Source organism: Pseudopodoces humilis, chromosome 23, assembly GCF_049639895.1.
Source record: "Pseudopodoces humilis isolate 2021_Gansu_Grassland_sample_001 chromosome 23, ASM4963989v1, whole genome shotgun sequence".
In the NCBI taxonomy this organism is placed as follows: Eukaryota; Metazoa; Chordata; class Aves; order Passeriformes; family Paridae; genus Pseudopodoces; species Pseudopodoces humilis.
Window position 1 is genome coordinate 761,618 of NC_142222.1, and position 20,263 is coordinate 781,880.

Below are 20,263 nucleotides of genomic sequence, written 5' to 3' on the forward strand. Positions count from 1 at the left end.
GTGGGGGGAGAGGGCCCCTGCTCAGGGGCATGTGGGGGGCTCTGGCCCCTCAGTGCAGCTCTGGACCCTCTTGCACAGGGGTTACTCCCACTCTTCACCTCTGAGAGTGAGAAATGTGAGTCCAGCTGATCTCTCTTTACCTGCTTCTTCAGTGGGTGCTGAGGCTTTTAAAAACAGCTTTAAAAATGCAGATTAAAGGCTTGCATTAGGACCAAGCTCAACACCACCTCCCTGGGCACACCTTGTCTTGACAGGGAGAGCTGCAAGATATTCAGACAGTACTCTACTAATAAGGTCAGATTTAAAAACAGAGAGAAAAAGCAGGAGAAAACAGAATCTGCTTTCAATCTTCAGCACCTCATAACTGCCAGCAAAATCTAAAGCCTAACCATGCACTGCTCAGCAGAAGAGATGCTAAAAAGTCCAAAGCAGGAAATTATTCCTCCCTACAACAGGTAAGAGGACTTTTCCCTAAAGCCCTCCTGCGTATCAGACACAGACTGCACTTCATGGTGCACATGTCTAAAGAGAGAAAAGTGAGTACCAATGCATCCAAGGAGCCATCCAATGGTCAGTCTCAATTACTCAGGGTGAAGAGTTCACAACAGTCTTTAATCTTGTCTAGTGTCCAATTTAAATCCCTGAAACATGACAAAAATGCTGGTATCTAACACAGTGGAGGGGTTATTTTTGGTAAAGATTCCACCCTGCAGATAAGCCTACGTAGCTAATGCTGCTGCAGGCACTCTGCAAAATCAGCCTGACCTGCTCCTTGACCCAGTAGCCACAGCTCTTCCTGTAGAGCTGGACAGTTGTCAAGGCCCCAAATGCCTCCTCTAAAATCAATACATTCCCTCTCCAATCATCCTCCCTTGAAACAGCAGATGCTAGAAGAGAAAGCCCATTACATAAGGTGCTTAAATTCCCACTGATAGCTCTAAGCAAAGCATGTAAAGATGCTCTTAAGAATATCTTGTGCCTGCTAGTTGTTATTTTGCACTATTTTTCTGGTGCCCAGTGATGAAGGTACTGAAAAACTGCTGTATTATTAAATTCCTAGAGATTTTATGGGCATTCTGGAAAGCCTTCTCACTTGAAATTTCCAGCTTGCATTAAGCTGTGAGCATAAACAGGCCATGGTTTCACCTAACATCACCCTCCTCACTGTTTCACTTCGCAATAGAGGCTGGCGAGGAGCTGACAGGCTCAGGGCATTCTGTCCAGTTGGCTCTTTGGGGACAAGAGAGCTGCTGTCACTACTCCTCTGTGGCAGCCAGGTGTAGCAGTTGCAGATCCCTTGGGCTGACCTCAAGCCACGAAGGTTCACGGTGGCCAAGGCTGCAAGGGGCACCTGGAACCCATGGCAGGGAAGGGGAACGCTGGCAGTGGTAGAGACTATTTTCTAAGAGCTGTTTACATTGGGAAGGGGCCTTCAGCTGGAACAGTGAGGGAATATTAGCTCAAGGAAGGCTGCAGGACAGAGTTAATTTGCATACACACAATTAGCACAGCCAGGATCTCTGCTATCTGGTGGGCCAGCCAGAGCTCCTGCTGCCAGATCCATGGAAATCCCCAACAAACAGCCACGGTCCTCATGGCCTGTTCATGCAGATACACTGACAGAAAAAGATGAGAGGATACAGCTGTGGAAACCTGATAGGCGTAGGCAGATCTGCCTCTTCTGTCCCCCATCCAAAGGATGCACTCACAAAAAACCCTCACAACTCCTCCAATGACAGATCTGCTACAAGCTGGGCCACCCTGTGCAAACAGAACCCTCTGCAGGGGCTCACAGCAGCCCCAGGCCCGTGCTTCACCCACGATAGAGGCACACAGGGCAGTACGAGGCCCCTGGCAGACAATTCCTGCCCAAGGCACGAGCCCTGCCTGCTCTGCTCCCGCCGTGCCCAGCACTGCCCCTTGCCTTGCTCTGCTCTGCAGGTCTTTGGCATCAATGCTGGCTGGGGATGGGCTGCACAGGCAAGCAGGAGGTATCCCAGAAAAGGCTGCCAGGGCACAATTGGGACTCAAATCTGTTCCCAAAAGCCACAAAGCAGCCCCAACCACAGCCCTGTTCCACCTGCTCCTGGTGGCACAGCCCTGCTCATGGCCAGCAGACCCTGGGGCAGGATGTGCCCCTCCCCATGTATGACAGTTACCCACTCTAAAAACAGCTTTCCAAGCTTGACTGACTGGCACCCCTGCTCCACAGCCAGCAGGGCTGGCCCAGACATGCTTCAGAAGATGGTAAAAAGATGACTCTGTTCTTAACTTAGTTTTTAAGACGGTGACAATTTACATGTGGGAACAAATACAATAGTTATGTTTCTGGGAAGCACAGTGATAAAGGCAGAGAAAATGGCTTTCTGTGCTGAAGAAAATAAGCCAACAGAATTTTTTTTAGTCTCTTCTATTTGGCAGACATGCTCCAAACTCAGAACCCAGAAAATAGCTTTGCAGGAGACTTCTTCCATCAGCTCAAGAGTGCAGACAGCACTCTTGTTCTCATTCTCCTTCCCTCCCACTCCCCTCCCAATTCCTGGCACCAGCTCCCAAGGCAAGCAGGACAATCCAGATCAATGTATTTTTCTAGGACCATTTTCAGAGCAACTTTTACCTGCTTGAGATGACTACATAGCATAAACACACCTTCTGTCTGTAAGGCTCCTTGCCCTGTTTTTTCTAGGTCTCAGTTCAAGTACCTCTTTGCTCACTTTCAATCCACCATATTTAACCATTTATACATCATTTTTGGTATTAAACTATACATACAATTGGTCTCTAGAATTAATCAATTAGATTAATTACTTACAACTCCTAAGCAAAAACAAGGACTCCAGCATTCACTAGAGAAATACTTCAAAAGCAAGTTACAGCACCACATTAGCCCAGCTCCAGAACAGAGCCTGCTACCACTTTCTATGATAAAAATCTGTCTGGCAACCGATTAGAGGAACAGTAACAAAGCCACAGAAATAGCACAGGTTGGGGTGGGGGTTCCTTACCCCTGAGAACTGTGTATTCCCAGAGAGCCAACAGGATCCCAGACTGGGAGCTGGCAGTGCCCACCTACCTGCAGGCCCACAAGGTCGGCACAGCCCAGCCCTCGCACCCGGCGCAGCGTCACCGGCTCTCTGCTGTCCGAGCTCTCGGCAGCTTTAGCTGTTGCCCAGCGCCATAAACACTGCATTGTTATTGCTGTAATCTCTTCCAGAACTAAAGGATTTTACCAGCAGTCATTATTCTCATTTTAAATATAGTTTTTCAAAGAAATAAAGGAGCCCAGCAATTATAATCACCAGAGCTTTTGAGCTTCACAATGTCTAGAGCAAGTCACTGAGCAAAAATAGTCTTCGCTCAGGAGTAGAGGAGTCAGCAGATATTCTAAATTGGAGCTGCTGCTCTATTTCTGACAGGAGAGCCTGGGAGCTTCTGTGCTTCCCTGCATGGCAGCTTTATTTGGGAGAGGACTGGGGGGAGCGAGGGGAGGGGAGGGGAGACAGAGAAACAGAGCATTGTTCCTCTCACCACTGAGCTAAAGAACTCCTGCAATTAGGCTGCTTTTCAACAGAGTTATGTCACAGATTAGCACAGTCTTGAAAATCCCTCCAGTAGCACTAAAAATGCAAAGGGAATCAGAACCATTTAAAAAAGCAAAAACCCCATGAACTCAGGCCTTTCTCCTGATTTGTCCCTGACAAGCAAGCAAGAGAGAGCCCTCCAGTGTACCTCCTCCTGTGCCAGACCTGCTGTTCTGCTCAGCTCTCAGAGGTGCCCAGAGCAGGGCTCTGAGGTAGCTCTTCTAGGACTCCACAGGTACTTGGCAATCTCTCCAACCAGTTTCATGGCCTAAAAGGCACAAGAAGAGGGGGCTATGTGCCATGTGAACATGCTGTGACACTTGTTGAACACTGCATGTGACACATGCAGTTTTCCCCCTCTCTGCTCTGTTTTTTTGAAAGCCTTAAGAATGGAACCCAGCATGGCTATTTCCATTTTACAGCAAGCTAACAGCATCTGAGAGATGGGAAGCTGTTCCCAGTAGCACAGAACCAGAACCACTTGAGGGTCCCCATTTTCAGGGTGGCCTACTCAACCCTGTCTGCAAAGGCTCCTCCCCATCCTGTTACAGTCAGGGTGCACAAAGCAGGACACCACTCTAGATTTTGCAATAACTAACCTATTAAAGCTCCTTCTGTCAGTGATTTCCATTTTGAAAGCTTTCAGCTGAAAACTGCTTTTCAGCAGTTCAACATGCTGTATGAAACCTGGACAAGAGTAGGAATGATCCCATGATACCGGAGACATTTCTGAAAGGTAACTCATCCCAGACAGCTCTCAGAACCGTGCTGATGTCAGTGTCCAACACCAACAGTGGCTGCACAGCTATTTTCTGAGCAGTGAAATAACAGCACCAAAAAAACCCAAAACCACTGCAAGAGCAGAGCACTTAGTTTATTAGCCCAGCTATTTCCACTCCCCCCAGCTCACAGCCTGTTCCAGCATGCCTACTCAGAAATTATTTTAATGACCCACACGGTGTTGCAGTTCTGCTGTCCAGCTAATACAAGTACTACAGAAGTTGCCCGCAGCTGCATGAAATGGATGCAGACCCCTTAAAAGATAACCAACCATACATTTGGAATCCCAAAGGAATTTCAGTACTTTCTACACTTCTTACAGTTCTGTCCCAGAAGGAACAGAGTTCATTCAATTGGACACAGTTTGGGAGGGGGCAGCAAGAAAACATGAATAATAAAGATCTGGAAAATTCATTCTGCCTTAGACCAAACCCAAATTTGTTCACTCCTTTTAGTGACCACACATACAGAAGGGCAGTCTCAACCCTCTCTGCTCCCTAATTTAGCAGGATCTGGCAGATTTTAACTGTCCACCTCCCTCCCTGCTTTTCTTCACCTCTTCCCTGCCCCCTGTTCTGTAAGCATCACAAAGGATTTATAAAAGAGCTACAAAGACATTCTTTTAGACTCAGGCAATTCCAGTAACCTTAGAAACCAACACTAGCTGGGAGCCTAGCAGTTTGGCCACGGCAACAGGCTGCTTTTGTCCTCTCATTGTCACTGCTGCACCTCTGGCTGTGCAACCCAAAACCTCGCTGGGCTGGAAGGCAGCACCAGCATCACATTCAAAATGAACAGGAAATAAAAGTAACAACTTGGTCCTGAAGCCATCCTGTTTCACCAGAGACCACTTAGTTACATCAGAACCAAGCTAGAATAACTTGCATGGAAATTTGTGGAATTTTTCACCCAGGCAGATTCCTGCTGAGGTCAAAGAAAATTTTTGGTTGTTTAACGATCAAAGGGAACTGAATGAGAATACCATGACCTGGCCTGCAGAGGCAAAAATGGGAAAAAGAATAGAAAAGTCCTTTTCTGCCTCGTTTAGCTGTCAGTGGACTGAGCTCTACATGCGTGTGTGTGTGTGTGTGTGTGTGTATGTGAGATTGTAACAATGGTCCTGTTTCAGCTAATGCTGGACACAGAACACAGTGCAGCACAGTACTATCAGTACCAAAAAGGTAGTGATTAAGTCCTGCCGTGGCTCTCAGACCCAGCAGGCAGCTGGGAAAGGTACTGAAGGGACAGGAGGGCTCTGTGTGCGGGCTGTGTCCCCCTGCTTACCTGCACCACCTCCTTCCTGACATTGACGATGTCCAGCCAGTCGTTGAAGCGGGGGTAGCTGTTGAGCTCAGCGGTGCGGTCGCTCAGGGGCACGCTCAGCTTGCACTGTCGCTGCCTGTGGATGTAGTCAATCAGCTTCACCTGTGGGGTCCAGAAAGCAAACTGTGAGCTTCCTTGGCATGTGCTGACCCTTCCCAGGCTGTGTTTGTACACAGGGGATGCTGGCTTGTGAGCAAGGCTCTTTCTTGACATAGGAGTGACATCCTCCTAGGAGCTCTCAGGGAAATCCATGTGGTACATTTCCCTCATGCTGAGCATCTTTGCTCTCCACCTTTCCAACAGAAGGCAGGACCTACTCTAAACCCCCATCAACAGCAGTACTGAGGCAGGAGTAGCCAAAGTACCCAAAGTCTCTGAGGTCTGTTATCTGATGGGCATTTCTATTACAAAATCAACATTAAAAGCAGTTAACTTAAAAGAACAAAAATTCAGACAGTTGGACTAGATGATTGCTGCACATCTTCTAAAATTTTATTCCAAAGCTTTTATCATCTGACCATCTTATGGAAAATGCACTACACAGAATTCTTCACTTTAGTCACAGAAGAATAAAACAGCAAAAATGAGTATTATCTGTGCCTTATGTTTGCTTATCAAAAAAGAAAATACTCTCCAAAGATTGCTCACTGTGTCACACATTCCCATGAGGCAGGCTTAAGCTTCAAAACCCTCCTAACAAAACAATGCCTCAAAGCAAGTTAGTTGATCCATGATTTATAAAACAGAGCATGTTCTTAGTCAACAAATTTTAGCATTTGTGACATTATCAGACCGAAAATGTAAAGGAAAAAACAAACATGGATTCTTTGACCATTACAATGTGTCTCCTCTTAGAGTTCAAGTGTTTTCCTATGAAGTTAGTTGAGATTATGTTTTATGAGCAATGTATTCCTTTCAACCATCAGGTATAACAAGTTTGTCTCTGCACACACACTGAATTCTGACAGCAGTGTTGTACAATTTGAGATTTATCAAAAAGTGTGTGAATACCAAAGTGATTTCAATTCCTGCAATGCCCAGAGCAATGCAAAACACTGCCATTCCCAGGAGAAGCAGTCCAGGACTGCCATGTCCTAGAAACTCAGCCATCCCTTTGCATTCTGACTCTGACCACCCTGCTGAAACCAGAGGAGCCTTTTCATAACTTCCCAATGCAGCTTTGGAGTGCCAGATCTGCAAGGAACTAGAAATCCCAATCATGGTTCTCAGTACCTCTTTCCATACAAAGGGGCTGACAGCACTTCCTTTTTTCCACCCCTTGTCTGCTTCCTCTGGCCAGAGCAGGGCAGGGCACGGCCACCCTCGGGAGGGACTGGCCATGGGCTCAGCAGTGCCTGGGCCCCAGTGGCTGCCACACTGCTGTGTTGCTGCTGTGTGCCTGGCAGAGCCCAGCCAGGGGCTCTGTCCCTGCCGTGTGTGCCATATGTGCCACGTGCTGGGCCCTGTGTGACGGGCACAGGCTGCTGCTGGCTGTGTTGCTGGCTGCTCGGCCCTGCTGCTGTTGCTGGCCCTCGGCTGTGCCCTGCCCTGAGCTCCCCTGGCTCTGCAGCAGGGGAGCTGGGATCCTCCAGGCAGCCCCACGCAGGCAGGGGCACACGTGTGTCACTGGCTGCCTCAGTCCTGACCTTCTGCTTTCTCACTGTCACACGTCCTTTCCCACAGCAGCCTGTCCACAGAGCACTCCTGTTCACTGCCATGGCAGAAAGGGCTTGGAGGTGCTGTCCCAAGCATCTTCCTGCTTGGGGCTTGGTTTAAATGTTCTTTCTTCTCGGTGTGCCTTTCCCCTCTATGGACTGACACTGGGCAGGCTGGGATGAGTAGATGGGCAAGGGCCCCTCAGGACAGACAGAAAGAAGAGGCTGCAGGAAGTTTGTATACTTAACAGCCCCCAGTATGCCAAAAATCAGCCTAAACAAATGAAAAACAACTTCCCAACGTGCAATAGCTATGTCATGGAAAAGAGAAGGAAGACAATCACCCAAGCCTTGTCTCTTTCCAGAGGCCACTCGAGGGAAGGGCCAATGACGATATGTGTTCTGATACACAAACTGCAACCACAACATCCAGCCCCAGGCAAACAGCTCAGCCTGTGTTTGTAAGCCTGTACATGGAATTCCCAGGGCACTGCAGGATGTTCCTCCTGCTGCCCCTGGTTCACCTCACCCTTCCCCATTCCTGGGCACGCCTCAGCGTTGCGGAGCACCTAGGGACCGAGGCAAGATTACGCAGTGATTTTGGAACTGGTACAGCTAGCCCTGATGAGCCTGTGTGTAAAGCAGCAGCTCAGCTCTGCAGTCTGACTGTAATCTGTTGTTTTAGTGTAGGATCTCCCATCAGGCAAAATTTATTTTTCCTGGAAGAAGGATGAACTATCAGCACACTCTGTAAAGTCAGAGCCCCATGCTTCGTTATATGGAACACTAATTACAGGCAAATGCCCTAAAAGTAGCACATGATCCAGAATAAAGCAGGGAACTGCAGGCAATGGAGGTGTCAGAATCTGCTCCAAAAACCACAGTGGAAGGAGGGCTTAGCATCTATTTATACATGAAAAATCACAAATTATGTAAAAGAAACGATACAGAAAGTGTGTGCCCCACGTTATCCCATTCCAGCGTGCAGTGTCACGAGGACAGCACACTGCTCGAGGCAGGACATTGCTGAGGTACAGCCACTGCTTTTGCACTCCTCCCAGAAGCTCTCCTGGCCAACCTCAGAGTAACACCAGAAGCTTCACATGAGTAAGAGAACAGAGCTGGGCTGCACTCCTGGCTCTGCACTGACTTGATCTGTCTGATCAGCAGCAAATGCACTCATCCCTCCCCTTCTCCCTGCACGCAGCTCTGCTCATCCTGCAGGAACCCCCAGGAGCAGGCACCGGCCTCAGCTGTTTTGGTACTGCTTAAAAAAATACCGGTTCAAGTATTTCCCCTTCCCAAGCATCATCCATAGCATAAACTCCTGAAGGACAGTGGAAGGGGCTCTGTGCAGCACGGATTTCAATGTCACGGATTTCAATGTCAACCTTTTCTTCTTTGTTGGAATGTAACGAATTCTCCAAAATGGATAAGCACTCTGGCAGCACAGGTCTGAGTGTCTCAGAGGGCCAAAGCTGGTTTTTCCCGGATAACTCCTTCGCATTTACTCCTCAAGTCCAAATTTGTTTTCCCCTAGTCCTATAAATAGTATATTTGCATTCTCTTCCCAGCCTACATGCACCACGCTTCTCCCCTAGGATGAATTTCATTTTGTTTCCTGCCCAGACTTTTTACTAAACTACATGGTTTGGCTTTAATAGCTGAGCTGTTGCAAAACCCTTTTCTGAGAATATAATAAAATTTCTGGGTTCAGTGACGCACATAAAAACCCACAACCAGCACACAGGTCTCCAACCACAAACTAGACTGAGAGATAAAGCCAAGAGTAGCTACTCACTGCCTGCTTGCTAAATGGCACGTCCTACTCATCACAAATGGCAAACCCCACACCAGAAGCAGCAATATTCCAACAGCCTTGAACTCACAGAGGTGGGAAAGGACAAGAACAGAGACAGGATATGGAGCAGCTGGAGCAAATCATTGATTCCTGGGCAGAGCCCTGCTGCTCTTCCTGGTGTAGCCAGGACAGCAAATCTCACTGCCCTGAGAAGGGCACATGCTGCCAGGTGCCCTTGGATGTATCTTCATCTCCTTAGAGCACCTTCAAAAGATCCCTTTACAACACAGATGAGAAGCAGGTCCAAGAAGTTTAGGAGAAAATTGCCAAGCTTGTACTTTTTTATTTATTTCTGCAAAATAAACAGCAGATCTCCTGAGATACAAGTCTGCCCATATCCATGACCTCCAGCCAACAGTTGGGACCTTAGAGGATGATAAACAAAAAGCAAATGCAAACAAGTTTTTCAGCTGCACTTCTGCAGACATGGCACAGGAAAGCATCTGTAAAATAAGATCACTGACATCGGGGTGCACTACAAGGAAGAGCTGGAAGAATTCTGTAGTCAAACTGCAGCCCAAGTATTTCTGGTTAACTGATGAGAAATCACATTCTAACTTCTTCAGTTCTTGTCAGAGAATGTTAATAGCTATGGTGTCTAGCCAGAGAAATCAAATTTCATGCATTTGGGGATCAACTCTCCCCCAGATTCTTGTTGATTGTTTTATTCATGTTTAGAAGAGTGGCATCTTGTTCCAGAGTCACTAAAAGGCATTAAACTTAGTGCTATTGCAACTTCTGCACTTGGTTAAAACCCAGTCTGAATTCAATGCACTTGATCCAAATAAACATGGAAACAGGAGCAAAGGCTGGAAGAATCCCCATTTTTCTGAAGCTTTCTGTGGCTCAGGCAAATGTTTTTAATCTGCATATCTTGAAATACCCTATAAATGCAGCAAAAATAATAATTTTCAATTCACAAAAAAAAAAAAAAAGGAAACCACGGCACAGAATGGAAATTATAAATTAAACAACTTGGAGACAGGCAGAGGGACTCCGCTATACGAAAGTCAGCCAAGATTTCTTCAGAATATCAACAGTTGGAGACCAAGTTTGATTCAATCATACGTTTCACAACCAAATGCCATGTTTTCACACTTTCACAAAACTTATAATCTGCTCAGTGAAGCCGGCAACTTTTCTTGTTGACTTGAAACATATGCAATGTTTAGAAGAGGAGTTTTGCAATACCCAAAACAAACAACTGTCATGATTTAATCAACAAATCAAGCACATGGTCAAAAGCAGATCCTATTGCTCCTGTGCCCGGAGATGAAATCTCAGAGAGCCTGGCAGCACTGGAGGAGACAATAAATATGAGCTTACACCTTAACTTCCAAGGCTAAAACCAAGTCCTGCCCTGCAACTTACCCAGCTGGCAGCTAAGACTTTAAAAGGATCAGATCAATGTATGGCCCAGATCTTGCATGTGGTTAAGAGAAATGCAAATCATCTATCTTGCCTCAGACAAGAATTAATCTGGAAGGAACTCCGCTATTAACCTCCTGCCAAGAACCAGCCCAGAGGGCAGGGAGCACTCTCTGAAGCACCCCAGCAGCTCCTGGTGCAGCAGGACACTGCACTGGGCAGATTAGGATCAGAGTATGAGGGAGGTTCTGCATGTCTGCCTCCTGAAAGAGAAGATAAAACTTCTAAACTGGAGTTTATCTGCACAGGGTACTGGGGAAAGTCAGATGAGTCATCTGAAGGCATCCAGTGAAAGTGGATTCACTTCACACCTTTAGCTGACTCTTATCTATTTTCCCCAGGCCTTTATATACACAAACCCTGTATCAGACAAAAAAAAAAAAAAAAACTTCTAGGCCACCTGAGCACTGCAGAGAACATAAAAAGATCAGAACTGGACTTGCCAAATTTGTCTCTGAAGTCAGGCTGGGCAACCATGTGAGAAACTGATAAAGATCTCACCAGCTACTGGGAGATCAGCAGCGTGTGAGGATACTTCAGGGCACTTTCTCAAAGCCATCCAGTTTAAAGTGAAAAAAGGGTGCAGTGGGGTTGATCCATGCAAGGGAAAATCCTAGGATATCCCTGTTATAAAGCACACAGATATCTGGGTCAAAGCCTGGGCTCTGAGAGCTCATAAAGCCCCTGTGCAGGTGCTCACACAAGGAACCAACCCCTCCTCATGCGAGGCACTCACCACGGGGTCTATCTCAGAAACGGCCTCAAAAGCAGCCCTGCCCCTAGGGTTTTGGAGAGAGGAGCTACCATGGCCCCCAGATCCCACACTAACCCTGTGGGAATGCCTAATTGCAAACACCGAAGCGAAGCGCAGGTAGAAGCGCTGGCTGGGTTCTCCAGCTGGGACTGAAATGCAGCTGAGCATGTCCTGAGCAGAACCTTCTCCCAAAAGCAGGAATCAAGGCAAACTCAGGTGTGATCAGAGTGCTGTTGAACCTGAATGCTGGTGTGGGGCCAGAGGGGTCTCCAAGGAATACACCAAGACAAGTGTCCAAGGAATCATTGCACAGAAATAGTGCCAAGGTTTTCCCAGTGTGCCTGGGAGGCAGGAGCAGGCGGATGGGGATCACAGGACACAGCTCTAGGCTCAGCTCTGCCAGGGATGTGCAGGCACAGGACAGGCCTTTGTGCTGTGCAGCCACACATCCAAACCACTTCTGCTCCAGTGTGAAGGTCTGCAGGGCCCTTCAGCTGACAACAACCCAACCGTGTGTGCAGCTCTGCCCACAGAGCACTGAGCTAGCTGCTCCTTTGTGAACTCAAGCTCTCAGCAGCTGACTCATCTGAATGCCCCCAGCTATCTGGATGGTTATCAGCATCTGATCACAGCATCACCAGCACCAACTGCAGCCTCAGAAATTCTCATTTCCCACTGTGTTCAGAGAGCTCCTCATTGTGCCTGTAGGTATAAAGATACCTTACAACATTGTGAAGTGTTCCCTTTCCAGTACAGGGAAAATTGAACCACTGCCTGGTTTTGACTGGTATAGAACCAAATCTGCTTGCTTAAACTGAGAGAGTGGGTCTGTACCCTTTTCACATGGCATATGCTCAATTTGCAGTGAAATCTGATCCAAACCTGTTCACAGAACACTTCGTTCAGCCACTGAGAAAACCATCCTTCCCATCTGTGTTTCCATTAGGAACAGTCACATAAAGCAGGATTCAGCTGGAGAGTCTCAGTCTCACAAACTTCCAAACTACCTTGAGATCAGCATGCAATTCAAACAGCTCTTTCCAAGGCAAGCACATGATCTGCACAGGAGCAAAACTCGCAACCCAAAGTAAGAGGAAGAGAAGCAAAACACTTCATTTCAAGGAATTATTTGGATCCTGAAAAATTAGGTCACTCAGTTTGTGACCCACATGGCTTTGGCCTCAAAACCAACAGAATTGAAGCTACTAAAGGATGATATTGTGACCTGTACTTTCACCAGCCACACATAATAAAATAGGTATCAAACAAAATATTATAAAGAAATATCTGGCAACAAAGTAATTTTGCTTTATTTGAGCTGGCACCTGTGAGAAAAAAAGAGGTTCACTTACACATCAGACTCTGACCTGCAGCCTGTGGAATTCACATTCTCTACTTGAACCCAGCTGACTCATTCAGCAAGAAGCTTGGCAGTGAGCAGGACACCTGCCCAGAATGTGAGGCCTGGTTTCTGTTTCTTTAGCTGTGCTGAAATGGTAGCCAGAGTTCTTGCTCACTTGGGTGCATTTCCTATCCACCTCTGCCACTGATCACACATGTGCAGCCACAGGCACCAGATCTGTAGGTGACTGCTGTGCTGGGCTACAGGCACAATGCCTTGAACAAGACTGGCTGCAGAAAAGTGCCACCAACACCTCACGAACTTCACTCAAAGGACTCCATGCAGTAGCAACTTGTTAAAAATAAGAAAAAAGAGGAAGAAGGATTAAAAATAACCTGCACAAAAGTGAAGGAGCAGCTCTGAAAAGTGACCATGAAAGCTCCCTCAGCGCTCTGCTCTAACCAGCAGACTCTGGGAAGCAGAAGGATGCCAGGGATGGAACAAGCCCCAGGGTGGCAGTCCCACCACAGAGCCCTGGTGCCAGCCCTGCTGCTCCCGCAAGACCCTGCTGTGCCACTGAGGGACTTTGGGCTTGCAACAGAAAAGGAAATCGTTTCTCAATGCATTGCTAAACAAACTCTGCAAAACAGGACTCAGCACAAGCCAGCAGGAAAATGTGTAGGCAAGGTGTGCTGGGGGAGAAGCCTTAGGAGAAACTGGTAAATACAAGCACAGAGAGGTAGAGGGGTAGGGAGAGATGGAACACCAGATGGATGGATTTTCCTTTGAACCTTCAGTCATGCCTGAGGCTGACACAATAGCCACTGCCCAAACACTACAGTATGTTATTTCTGCTTTGTCAAATGATGCTGACAGCATAATTTCTGGGTCACTTGGAGGCCACATACCACTCCTTTTCTTCTCCCCTCTTCTCTTTTTCACAATCTGAGTGACTGAAGCTGTAAACACTCAGTTGAGGCCTTCCCAGCTAAGAGTGTGAGGATAAAACTGCACAATCAAGTAGTTCCCTGAGCCTCGTAACATAATTGTCTTCAAAGATTTCATCTCAGCGAGGCATCCAAGCCAAATGCAGCTACAGGAACAGTCCTCTGCTTAAAGATCAGAGATTTCACACCCACTGAACACTAAAAATGAAAGCCCTCCCCCTTCCTTTGCAACCCGAGGACACACAAGTGTAACAGAATGACTGAGAGCATTCTGCAAGACTAAGAACTGTACTTGCCATTTGCTGAGCACAGCCCTGCTGCTGCCACATCAGATCTGCAGCTCTGCTCCTCTCAGCTCACAGCTCTTCAGCACCCAGCGAGCTTCTTCACCTCAGCCACGCTTCACCAGGCTTAGTACAGCAACCTTCTCCGGCCTCAAGCCTCTCCTGAAGGGTATTGTTACTTCACACTGCCCTACAGACCTGTTCAGGCTCCCAATCCCTCATGGAGTTGGTGCATGGCCATTGAGCAGGCCGATGGATTTACCCTGCTGTGAAGAATACCACAGTATTCCCAAAGTACTCCAGGTAAACAAGTACCTGTCCAACTCTAAAGTCCTACGGAGGCAAATGCAGCCCCAACATAACACTAATACTCTGCCTCTAGAATTATTCAGTATCTTGGCAAATCCACTGGATCTCTCATTCCATTAAGATAACAATTACCCCCCACCTCAGTGGGCTTTCCAGCAACTGCAGCAGAAGGCAGCAAGTGACAGGGAATAAGGCTCTGAATCTGAAAAGGAAGCACCAGACCATGCTCTGAGCATGAGTTGTGTAACAGCCCATGGATCTCTCTGTAAAATTCAAAATTTAAAGTACCTTTAAAGAGAATATCCTCCATAGTTTTTATGATGGCACTAATCATTCTCACACATCTCTGAATGAGCTCTCAGGTGTATTTGACTGATGGTGCAGGAAGTGGAAATAAAGACACCAACAAGCTGTGCATGTGTAAACTTAGAGCCCAAATAAAGGCGAGTTTACAGCAGACAATATAAAGCCAGACATTTCCTTCAGCAAGGTCAGGAAGAGAATGACTCATTTTAGGTCCCCATCATATTCCTGCACTTCCCTTTCTTCACTGCAAGCCTCATTCTGCAGGTCCTGAGCATCCTGAGCTGGCACAGACAGTGAGCTCCAAGGGGAACACCTTGGATGAGGTGGATGAACACTCCCCAGGCCAGAAATGAGAGGTGCTGGAAGGAACCAAGCTCCTTCAATGAAGCATTTTACTGCCCAGAATGCTGTCCCTAATCCCAAAGGCTTTTTCCATTTTTCTTCCCCTTGCTTTTCCAATCATCTTCCTTTTGTCTTACACAGGTTTTTTTTGTAGCCTCAGTAAAATACAAGCACAAACCTCCAGTCTCTACCATTCCCTCACATACTGGCTGGGGAATGGGACAGATTAGCAGCTTGTTCTCAGGCTTATTAGCAGACCAAGGGAAGGAAACAAAACACAACAAAATCAAATCCTCTGCTTGTTTGACTCAATTATTTGAACACTTCAAGAGTTCCACCTTCCCCTGCTCCGTGGCACACAGTTCCCCAGATTGCTGCCGGGCTGGGCTTTGGGGAAGAGGTTTACACAGGAAAGTGTTAAATCTCTGTAGGAGTAGGTTGCAGGCCTTCGAGCTGAAGATGTTCTATCTCTGCACCCTGGGAAATCTCAGCTAAGAAACTGTATTCTCTGAAATGCTCCCAATTATTGGCTTTCTGCTAGAAAGAACTGAGCTACTTTGGCAAGAACTGGGGTCACATTTCTTTTTTCACAGACACCGAGTGAGAAAGCTGCCATGGCTCACTGCTCACATTTTATTTTTCAAAAAACCTCCTTGGGGCTCTCACTTATTGGTTCACATTTGCCCGTAAAAACCATGAGGAGTTTCTATTATTAGTTAAATACAAATACAGGATTTAGAGTACAGACACCTGAACCCAGATTCCCAACCCTGAAAAGTACATGTCTTCATTCTTTTCTCTTAAAAAAACCATGGTTTTTAGGTCACCTAAACCATGTTGTGCCCACTTAGAAAGTAGAGGAAAATACAGCTGCTGACCCAGTAATAGTTGCATGAGGAAAAATACAGAGGGGACTGATAAGCAGCAGTTGGCCACCCACCAGACAGTTCTGCAACAGCTCCTTGGCATCATACAGCAGCCTGGAAAGATTTCAATCAGCACTTGAAAAAAGATCACAAATACAAAGATAACAAGCTCCAAGCTCAGCATCTTTCAGGCAGGTACAATATCCATTACTTTTGTGAGCTTCCACAGAAGCTTCACACACCACATTTGTTTCTGTACCTTAGCAGAACAGGAGGTTAGGGTTAGGGCTGGTTTTCCTTAGGTTTTGTTCATTCAAGTGAAGTGTATTGTGACAGTTGGCTAAAACCAAGTTTCTCATTTTCAAAGCATTCTATGGAAGCAAATTAAAGTTCTCAAAACATATTCTTCTAATAAAAATCTGCATTAAATGTACAATGGAAGAAAATGTGCCAGTTCAAGATCAGAGTTTAAGCATTGTGCTTGTGTGTCCAAAAATTATTTTATGCAGAATTTGTGAAAAATCTGAGCCTGACTTTTTTGCTCCAGTTGGGAGTTGGAAAAAGGCCTTTAGAGTAGCAAAGTTCTCACAATTGCCATCACTTCCACAATTCAGAAAAATTTCCAGAGCATCGGTCTCTAAGAAACATTTCCAAAAGGTGATTTATACACTTGAATGCTTTCATTCCATTTTCTCTTTTCGCTTTTCATGCTCTTCTGGCTCTTTAGGAAATGTTCTTCAGAAAAGTTCTTCATAACCCCTTTGCATTCCTTGTGCTGAGTTACATCCCTTTTGTCTTAAAGTATCTCCCTGGATTATGTGCTGGAGAGAAGCTGAGCAGGCTGAGGGTTCAGGGTTTCAACTGCCCTTGCTCAGACCAGAGGAGGGACTCACTGTGCTGAGCCACATCAACCAGAAACACAAAAAACCCGAACTGCTGAGGAGAAAAGAAAAAGCCATTGTAACAGCCTGTGTGCTAGTCTGTCATGGAAATACTCTCCTCCCAAGGAGCAGGGGAAACACAAAGGGATTCTGTGTTGTACTTCTCTGCCTGCCAGCGGACAGCTCTGAGTGCTGGATACAAATTCATGCCACAAGAGCTGAGATTTTTCACTGCAGCCAAGCAGCTCTGCATCGTTATACAAAGATCATTCATGGGTTTGTCCGACTACTTTCATTTACAGTACTTCACTTTGATCTCTCCAAAAGGAACATGGATAAGTCAGGCATTACTGAAAATCCTGGATCCTGAGGATGCTCAGGAAGATGCAATGCCACACGTGTACAGTGGAAGACTCTAAATGCCAAGTAATTCTTTCTAACACTCCTCCAGAATACCAAAGCCAGAAACACAGCAAAGGCCTGTAAATGGCTAGGGGATCCAGGAGAACTGCAGACAGCTTCTTACCTGTCTCACAGGCATAAAGTCAGTGCCCACACTCAGCTTTCCTGATACTTGGCTTGTTCAAAAATAGGGCACATGGGCTGTCCTTCCACAGCTCAGTCACTCTGAGGATTTCCACAAATGCAAAACTTACAGTGCTCAGCCATCATAGGATGAGCAAACAAAATAGCAGGATTCCATAAGTATCAGCAATCTTGCTTTAGAATCAGCTTCTGAATCCAAAAATGTCTTGAACAAAAAGAAGGAAAAAACCTTTCTACCTCCATCCTTCCTTCATAGATATTCTTATTTCTCTTTTGTGTTTTGACAAAGGAAATTTATAAATTCAACTAGACAGTTTACAGTATAATCTTTAAAGTGCAAATAATCAGCAGCAGATTATTATTATTAGCTTTCCAGCTGTAATCTCATTCAAAGAGCACTGAAGTTATCTGAAACTTCCAGATGCCCTGATTTCCCTGAATGTTGGACGAGGTCCTGCCCGTGCTGCCTGCTCTCCTAGAAGTACAGCTGGGCCTTGTGCTGGGTTAGGTTACAGGCATTTGGGAGCTCAACAGAAGCAGTCTGGCTGCCCAGGCTCTGGAGCCCATTTCCACGGCCTGCCTGCAAAGCCCCTGCATGTCCAGTCTTGCCTCCTCAGCACAGCCACTGCCAATCATTTTCTTCAGCTGAAAAGAGAAAGGGAGAGGACTGAGCACAGTCACCCAGAAATAGGAAGCTGTAGCATTACTCACTACCTTGAGGACTTGCCTGCTCTTCCTTTTCAATTACTCAGCAGATGTTCTTAAATCAGTTACTCGGTTTCTACATGCACCTGCCAAACCCCAATTTCGCAGGACACGCATCCACCCACTGAACTCAGCGAGGCACATCCTGCTCCCCTCCAGCAGCGAGGAGGAAGCTGGCACTTGGAGCAGCCTCGCTGCCTGCAACTGCAGAGCTGCCGCCCGCTCGCTGCTCAGCACAGCCTGCAGTCTATGGGAGGATGCCTCCATGGCTGAGCTGCTTCTGAGGGCTGCTCCAATAAAAAAGGGCAAATCTACCCCCATGAAGGAAAATGCTGTTGCCAAAAATGCCACAGTTCTTAGAAATTCCATACACTACAGTCCCCCGTGCCAAGGCTCCATGTTCTGCTCTCGTGATGAGAAGCAGGAAGGGGAGTTTGCCTCAAGTATTAATACAGAGGTGGGGGCTTCTGTCTTGTCTGGGGTATTTTGGCTTCTTGCAGAGAAAAGAGAGTAAGGACACGGCTGAAAAAAACATGCAATAAAAAAAAGTCAACTGTAGGAAATTGCTTAACTGGAATGTGGCAACTTGCCACATTCTCTCTCTTTTAAAACAGCAAAACAGCTTTATTTTAACAAGCTGCTATGAGATTGTATTTTGGGATTGTCAGGAAGAACAAAATACACTAAAACCCACTCTGTTCAAAATGCTTTGAACCTATAACACAAGATTTTAAGAGGGAAAAAGAAAAGCTTTGGTATGTTCTGCCATGCAGTGGGATCATAGATTTTCAGTTTGCTCACCAATTATCAAGAATGCTCCCAAAGTACTGTGTACAGGCACTGAGACACGAAATACAGGACTGGAAACACTGTGAGTGTAACTGAGATTCTGCTGCCAAGTTAATCGTGTCCCCCACAGCTCAGCTCTAGGAGAGACTCTTAAAACAATTAAAAAGTGAAATGGTCTCAGTGGACTGTATGAGATTTATCTTCTCTCCAGAACTGGCAATGGCATTTGTCAGTGAGTTGCCTCCAGGGTCAGTTGTCTTTCCTTCTCAGCAAACAAACAAACGTTCTCACCAGCACCTGTCCAAAGCCTCCTCTCTCTGCAGTTCCACATCCCTCGGTGAGCTTTCCTGCTCTCTCAAAATCAGAAACATCACAGTCCCAGACAAGGCCCTGTGCAGATGCTTTCCAAAAGCCCAGGACCATCCCAGTGATGGAGTCAGTATAACTGCAGTGAGAATGAAGGGTTGCTTGAAGAAGTTTGGGTTAAATGTGGAATGAGGGGAAAGGCTGTGAGACAGAAGATGGTGCTACAGAAAGGTTTTATTTATGGCCTTTTCCCTGATTTTGTTTTGAAGTTACTGGGATAAGCTGTGTATTCTACTCTGATCTAAAGCTGCTGGTCAGATACTGGGTGTCTTTGACTGCTCAGTGAGGTTTTGTACTGGGTCTAGCTCTTCCTTCCTACTCCCCTTCAACTCTGCAGGGCCACAGGCAGAGCGAGAGAGGCAACAGGAAGAGCAGGAGTGTAGGAGTCACCTCTACAGAGACAGAGCAGGATGTAACCTCTGCTCCCTAAAGAGGGAACAAATGGTCAGATCCTCATATCCTAGCTGGTCTCTCCCTGAAGGAAAGGTTATAGCAAGGACCAAGTGAAGCTGTTAATCTTGAGTTAGAAACTAAATTTAATTATATCAGTGGTGCTTTGTAGGAGGAACTTAATAATTAACTGCAAAGAAGTCAAATTATTGACTATTCAGATGGATTCTTGCTAAACTAAGCTTAAACACTCTAGAACTTGATGGAACTTAAATTCTGCCAAACTTCTATCTCACAAAGTGCTGCTCCTACCTGAAAGTATCCAGCTCCTGCACCCCTGCTTGGGTAGGACAGAGCGTCTGGAAACCTGTGTGACCTGTCTGTCCAGCCCAGAGGCTCCCCTTCCCCGATGGCTCTGCAGCTCTACTGCACTCTGAATTTAACAGCCTTTGACCCCAGTTTTCTCCATGAGCTGCCTGAGCCTCATTTCCCAGGGCAGCACAAATTCCTGCTGGAACGGGCAATGACAGCCAGCCATCACAAGTTAGTCTCATCTCCACGTACAGATATTGAGCTGTGCCAAGTGTCGTGTCAGCCTCAAATCCTAAAAGAAGGCTGGATTATCATGCAGCAAAGTACAGTTGAGGGAGGCTTTACTGTTGCTAACTTGGTGCTCCCACCCTGGCTATAGTTACATATGGATTGCTGCTGCTGGGTCTGCACAAACACCAGGCATGGTTCTCCAGCACTCCAAGTTCATACTCTGAGAGTAATGATTCACCTAGTTCAGCCCCTTTAATCTCCAGTT

General features: G+C 46.5%; 1 protein-coding gene across 1 annotated transcript in view; it reads right to left on the bottom strand.

Moving 5' to 3' along the window:
* The window catches only part of KSR1 (kinase suppressor of ras 1), a 51,015-nt gene that overhangs the window by 17,858 nt on the left and 12,894 nt on the right, over positions 1-20,263 (bottom strand). Inside the window, exon 2 of the mRNA XM_088066200.1 lies at positions 5,646-5,786. Coding sequence (XP_087922326.1) covers positions 5,646-5,786 — 141 coding nt within the window. The remainder of the gene's footprint in view (positions 1-5,645; positions 5,787-20,263) is intronic.